A 6,703-nucleotide genomic window follows, 5' to 3' on the forward strand; every position below is an offset into this window, starting at 1 on the left:
TTGATAAAAATTTAAGGGCATTGCTAACAAATAATCAATGTTCAAATGTAACATTTTCTAGCGTGTGGATACATAATTTTATATAATACAAAGACAAGTATTACCACTCGTTGGCACGGGGGTACCTGTATAGTGTCTAGTTGATGTGTATTTCAAGACGTGTTCACATGTGGTATTGAGATATGTGGCATTACCACTAGGTGTTCAGAAGAGATTACCCAAGTAAGTACATAGATACTAGAAAAATTCATATTTGGATGTTATATCGCTCACTCCTTTCAAGAACGTCATAAATCAAAAAACTTGATTTTTCAGGAGAACGTTTTTAAAGTTTAAAAATATAATACAATGTTTTAAAAATAAATACCATGGCACTCATTGAACTTTTTACTGTTCCATAGATCTTTTTAGGTTAAACCTGAAGGTTTTTTCTCCATTTGAAAAATATTTAGTATGTTTTAAAAAAACAATTAAACAATAACTTTTCCTCAAAACGCAAAAACAACACTTTTTGCCCTGTAACGGGTAAATATTAAGTTAAAAATATGGCGCTTGTGCTGGGATATAGTACATTTTCTGGGCATTCCGAAAACATGCACAACTGAAAATTGACGATTTTTGACTTATGACGTTCTTGAAAGGAGTGAGCGATATGTTTTTTTGTCAATGTCTTATTTTTTGCGTTTAAAAATCACCTTTTTAATGAGATGAATTAAATGATAAAACCTTAAAAAATTATTGCAGTAAAATATAACAGAGCACTAAAAACAAACAAGCCGGTATTCTTTATTTTGCAAAATATCATCTTTCGTTTGTTTTGAAGAAATTTTGCAAAACTAAAGGAATTGAAGAATAGAATATTATTAGCATACATATATTGTAATAATATGTATATGTATTTGCGAGACATATACATTAAATTAGTCTTTTTTACTGGTCACAGACAAGGTGATCTTACTTATGAATGTTACTCGTATCGTGAACATGGAAGCGAGAATTTGAAACTGTCGCGACGAACCCTTTCCCTTATGTTAAGTGGAAAGTGTTCCAACCATTTAACAACGGATTAGCGCATAAACTTCCAGGAGTTATTCACTTATTACATAGTGCCTGTTGTGTTATTTTTCAATTAGGCTATTTACTTTATTTTGTATACACACACACACACATATATATATATATATATATATATATATATATATATATATATATATATATATATATATATATATATATATATATATATATCTTAGTAACTATTTCATATATTACTATGTAACATTTTATACCTAAAGAGTAAATCTAAGCAATAACATACATAGCTAAGTATTTTAATGTTTGATATTTAAATTAAATGTAATCACCATAAAATATGTACGTGAAAATGTAATTTGCTTTATGTATTTATCACTTTTTGGTTTACAAAATTATTTTCATTAATAATATCTATTTGGAAAGATAGTATTCTAGGATGTAGTTCAGAATACTTATAAATGCAGCATAAACAAGTAATTTTACTATAAGAATCACAATATCACCATATGTGTACTTTACTTTTCGTATGGCGTATGGCAAAAGTTCTCTAGGCTGTCGGGGTCCAGACTCTCCATCCACTTCATCGCTCCTGGTCTTTAAGGCCTATAGGGTATTTTCTGGTGAGGCAATTCTCCACTATGTGCCGCAGTCTGGTTCTCCACACCACGGTTGTATCCTGGAGATGGCGTCAGCCCCCATTTGCGGACCAAGAAGTTGCGGGACAAGGACGCCCTTGTTTGGTGTGAATCCTCTTTGAAGTCGTCCACAGTTACCTTAGTAGATTGAACCCTGGGACCTTCTGGTGTGGTAGAGTAACTGTTTGGTGGTTTTTCACACCGTGCTCCTCCCATATGGACTTCCAATGGAGCCCAATATCCTTACATCGATCGTCAATTGTCTAAATGAGGTTTCTGGACTCCACTCTCTTGTTTGAATGCTAGAAAATGTCCTTGAAAGTAAAAAGCAGCAAGTTACTTCTTACTCGATGTATTATTTTGATGGATGCCAGGGATCAACGCAGGGTTGGGTGCGCATTGTTTTGTTTAGATACCATACATGTTATTCATACCAAAGCATACCTAATAGCCAACTCCATTAAGTGATAAATGATAAAGGTATATGTAGTTTATTGTTTTTTTATTCTATTTGGTCAATTATATTATATCTGAAAAAAGAGATTCAAGCCTTTGTTTTCATTAAAATAATATTTATGATTCAGATTAATACACAAGTACAAATAAGAGAAGATGCATATTTATTTTGTATACAGTTGAAGACGCAAGAGATAAATAAATAAATGTATATTATTATTAATTTATAATAATGTAAAATTTATTTGAGATTGGAGAATGAAAAAAATTTGTTTTTTTTACTTGAACCACCAATCAATATGCATAGGTACAAATTTACTTAAGCTCTATTATGTATTTGAAACGAAACAAATTTTCAGTATGCAGTTTCTTTTTGATAATGTGTATGTTAACATTTGATGGTATTTCTCAAGAAACAGTCCATAAAATACATAACAAACGTAAAAAATATAAAATTTTCTATTATGCAAAGGACCAAAATAATAATAAAAGTGACTAAATAAATTATGAACTTTATAGTTGAAATCTCCGCAATATTATTTAGTTCTTGCAAACACAATTCCTCAAGCAACATCTGCATAATTTTTTTAACCGCATATTTTATATTTTGTGTATTTTAGATTGCTTTTTGAGGGGCCAGCATATGTTATTTTCTATTATTTATTTTGATAAACAATTTTAACATAGCTAATACTGATTTGTCCAATGAAAATGAGTTTTTGATACTACAAGTACTTTCAAATGTAAAAAAAATGAAAAAAACATTAAATTTAAATGCAAAATTTTGTTAATAAAAAATTTAAATTGCCACTTTCTGTTAAAATTGTGCCAAATTTCATGTATGTAATTTATTTATCTACAGATTATTTTTAGAACTTTAGATAACCCTCTTGTAAAGTAACTTTTGAAATTTCTGTGGATACAACATTATTAATTGGACATGTCAGGTATTACTTACAACACAATAGGGAGAATTTTATTAGTAAAAAAATAAAATAAAATATTACAATCGATACTATTCTAATTGAAATCTGTAAAGGAATAACAGATAAACTTTCTACTTTTAACGGGAAAACACTGTGACAACGGAATGAGGTGCAATAATGTAATTTTCGTAATTTTTTTTTATACGGGAGCCATTACCAACGCACAGAATGTGTTAATTGAAGTTTATAACTACAAAGAGAATCTAAATACCCAGTAGAGTATGTTTTTTATGTTATTCTTTCCATTATACCCTATTCTGATGATCATAAATAAGCATGTTTAATGATGCATAAAAATCAGGTTTGTTTCCATCTCCCCGTGTTTATTCACATTATAAATTAATCTCTTTTTTTTTAATTAGAAAACTATTTATAAAAAAAAATCATTTTTAGATGTTAATCATAATAAATAAAAGCAATTTTCAAATGTAAAGGTACAAATTTGTTTATTATTTCTTAAGTTTCCATTGTAAATAACCTACAAAACGATTATATAGTGTTTTACTTCATAAAATAATTAAGACTTTTATCACAAAGTCTTAAATCTTGCAGCAAGAATTAGTCATTTTGGAATTATACCCGGAAAAGGCCCAGTATCTAGAGTGACTAACAAATTATAAACTTTGATGAAACCAAAAGCAATATATTTTTATTTTTAAATTATTTTTTGTGTTGCTAAATATCTAACTATGTCCAGGTTGTTTGGTGGTGACATCTTAATTTGTTAGTTTCACAAATATGTAAATATAAGTATGTAAAATTTTTGGGACAATTATTTTAAACATAAAAAGTAAATTCATGGCTCCGCGATTGCTTAAAACGAAGTAAATTCATGGCTCATGGGAAATATCTGTTCAAAATAAGCTTAAGTGTTTTTCTAAAAAAAATTATCAAAAAAAAAATCCTGGTTAATCCCAATTATCATTTCAAACAAAACTTTTGAAATAATTGGCCCTAAATTTGAAATAAAATAGTTTATGCTTTCTCAATCGTTTTGAATGAACAAAAATACTTTTTTCAAATGTTGTCACACATCGCTCACTCCTTTCAACGTCATATTAAAAAATCGTAAATTTTCAGTTGTGCATGTTTTCGGAATGCCCAGAAAATGTACTTCCTAGCAAAAGCGGCATATTTTAAACTTAATATTTACCCGCTATAGGGCAGAAAGTGTTGATTTTGTATTTTGAAAAAAGGTAATGTTTTTTTTTATTTTTAAATATACTTAATATTTTTCAAATGGAGAAAAACAATCAGGTTTTACCTAAAAAGATCTGTTGCACAGTAAAAAGTTCAATAAGTGGCTTGATATTTATTTTTAATACATTTTATATATTCTTAAACTTTAAAAACGATCTCCTGAAAAAACAAGTTTTTCGATATATGACGTTGTTTAAAGGAGTGATATGGAAAATAAGATTTTTTATTTTAATTTTGAATTTTTTCCTTTTGAACAATTAAGGTTTTATCAAAAATATTTATTTGATAAATTTCGTTGCCATAAAGCTACATTCAAAATATGGTTATTGATTTATTTTTCCGCTACCTAATTTTGGAAAAACAGTTTAATATAATGTACATTTTTGTAATATTTTCTGTAAAATTTGCTCAGCTGGAAGTATAACATTGATCATTAAGAATAGGTGTCTCCACATACATATTATGTTAAATTTATTTATATTTATGATCTCCATTCGGTTTATTTTATCAGATAATTACGGGCATTGCTTATATCCAAAATATAAAGTGATAGTCTATAGTAATTTCTTTTTTAATGTTATTGGATCTATTTTTATTTTATAATATTCATTATATGTTAGAAATTCTTCTGATTTTTGTTATCAAATGATGTTGATTATTTGTGTATATCGGTTTTAAGTAATTTGAAGAAAAAAAAACGGATTAAGTAGAGATCTACTGAAGTCCAGAGATTTGTTTTTTTTTATACATACAAACACATTGTCACTTATAAGTCAAAAAGATTGTAAATCTTTACCTTGCCTTTTATTGAAATAACAAATTTGTGTTATTATACTCAATAAAATACCATATTTATTTATTTAACTGTTTTTTATTAATCCTTATTATAATAAAATTTAATCACTCAAAATGTTCTATCTTTATATAAATGTTCATAACATGTCCAGCATCTAGAAAAAGGAAAATAATTAAAAATGATACGGTAGACTCTCGATTCATCAGGATCTTATAAAAGAGGAAGTGGGTATTTTTTTTATAAAGAAACATATGATAATATGTACATTCCAATCTTCCAACATTTGGAATAAAGTTCATTCCCTTATAGATCAGTTCAGCTAGGTAGTAACAGTAAAATTTTCAAATATAAAAGTTAATATGTAGTTATGTCTTCAGTGAAGACTTCAGTCTTCAATGGTTGCTGAGCTGAGCTAGCTACAAGAAATGTTGTATTTCATATCTTAAACCATATTGATTGCTTTGAGCCAAAAGGGCATGAGTGACAAATCACCATACTTGATGTCACTGCGACCTGTATTGTGAAGGATTCGTCCATGGTTCATAGCGATCGAGAAAGCCCCATTTATTTTTCTGGTAGATAGCAAGAAGTTTCCTGCAATTGTCCAGATAACAATTGTTTATGTAAGCATGAACATTTGAGAAATCCATCTTGCCAAAATACTCCGAAACTTCCATTAATATTTGTTGGATGGTCTGAAACGACACGCCAACGCGAAAACAAGCGGGAATAACAAAAGTGCAAATTGGTTAAAACGGTACACAGCAATAAATTTGTAGACTTTCTGTTACTTACCAGTTGAGGAAGAATTTTTTCTACTTGTTCAATTTCTATGCAAGTGATATGGTCACGAATTCCTTGTTTAGCGCTTCTTAATGTTGCTTCTATAACAAGTTTTTGTAAAACTTCAGCAATTAAATTCAACGTTTCCTCTGGAAGACGTGTTTTTGAATCTTTGAATGATCGTTTTAAGCAATCGCGGATTACTTCCTAGATAGGAAACAAAAAATAATAAAAAAAAAGGATAAAACAATTGGAAATGCACGAATATTATGAATACTTACACATCTAATTTTCGATTTTACATTCGATGAAACTAAAGAATAATCTATATCATCCGACATTTTTTATGTTACACAATTCCCCCAAAATATTGCGCTTATGCCGGAAACATCTTTATCACACAAAATTATTTTGAATATTGATATCGACCAATTTGCTGATCCAAATTTCAAACGTCAAAGTCAAAATCAACACATAGACAATATCTTTAAAAAAAAAAACAAGTGGAAAAATTTATGACCTATAGACAAAGTACCTACCTATCCAACAAGAAAAAAAAAGAATTATATAGTAAATCGGGGTAACTTCAATAGATCGAAATGTTTTCGTTGTGAATTTAATACATTTTTTTTCCATACAATAAATCTTCAATTAGTTAGTGTACTTTGTTTTAAACGCAATTATAAAGTTTAAAAGTTCAACAATTTGTTTTCCATTTCAAATAATAAACAGTAAAACAAAAGGGATACTACAACATGCTAATAAAATGAAAGGGGGTCAAACTTCGTTTTTAAAGTGAATAAAAGTAAATA

At 28.4% G+C, this 6,703-nt stretch overlaps 1 protein-coding gene across 4 annotated transcripts; it reads right to left on the minus strand.

Moving 5' to 3' along the window:
- Positions 1 to 1,839: 1,839 nt before the first annotated feature.
- LOC148301715 (centromere protein X-like) lies at positions 1,840 to 6,371 on the minus strand. Of its 4 annotated transcripts, none has more exons than XM_088272793.1 (3): positions 6,173 to 6,360; positions 5,904 to 6,098; positions 1,840 to 1,984 (listed from the first exon to the last, which is right to left on the minus strand). In XM_088272793.1, the coding sequence occupies exons 1-3, from the start codon at positions 6,230 to 6,232 to the stop codon at positions 1,973 to 1,975; spliced, it is 267 nt and encodes an 88-aa protein (XP_088128919.1). In that variant the 5' UTR covers positions 6,233 to 6,360; the 3' UTR covers positions 1,840 to 1,972. The 4 variants fall into 4 exon arrangements, with proteins under 4 accessions (XP_088128919.1, XP_088128916.1, XP_088128920.1 ...); XM_088272790.1 differs by lacking the exon at positions 1,840 to 1,984 and adding an exon at positions 5,164 to 5,262 and having other exon boundaries at positions 6,173 to 6,371; XM_088272794.1 differs by lacking the exon at positions 1,840 to 1,984 and adding an exon at positions 5,555 to 5,702 and having other exon boundaries at positions 5,904 to 6,094; positions 6,173 to 6,303.
- Positions 6,372 to 6,703: the final 332 nt, after the last annotated feature.

This window comes from Brachycentrus maculatus, unplaced genomic scaffold (genome assembly GCF_059751285.1).
Source record: "Brachycentrus maculatus isolate JH-2025_06_01 unplaced genomic scaffold, ASM5975128v1 h1tg000527l, whole genome shotgun sequence".
In the NCBI taxonomy this organism is placed as follows: domain Eukaryota; kingdom Metazoa; phylum Arthropoda; class Insecta; order Trichoptera; family Brachycentridae; genus Brachycentrus; species Brachycentrus maculatus.

What these genes read in the sequence shown, in the direction of transcription:
- LOC148301715 (XM_088272789.1), bottom strand. Translation starts at nt 6,232, where the DNA reads ATGTCGGATGATATAGATTATTCTTTAGTTTCATCGAATGTAAAATCG. An exon ending in TAAAATCGAAAATTAGATGT is followed by an intron (nt 6,099 to 6,172) that starts GTAAGTATTCAT and finishes TTTCCTATCTAG; the next exon opens with GAAGTAATCCGCGATTGCTT. An exon ending in AAAAAATTCTTCCTCAACTG is followed by an intron (nt 5,703 to 5,903) that starts GTAAGTAACAGA and finishes GGACAATTGCAG; the next exon opens with GAAACTTCTTGCTATCTACC.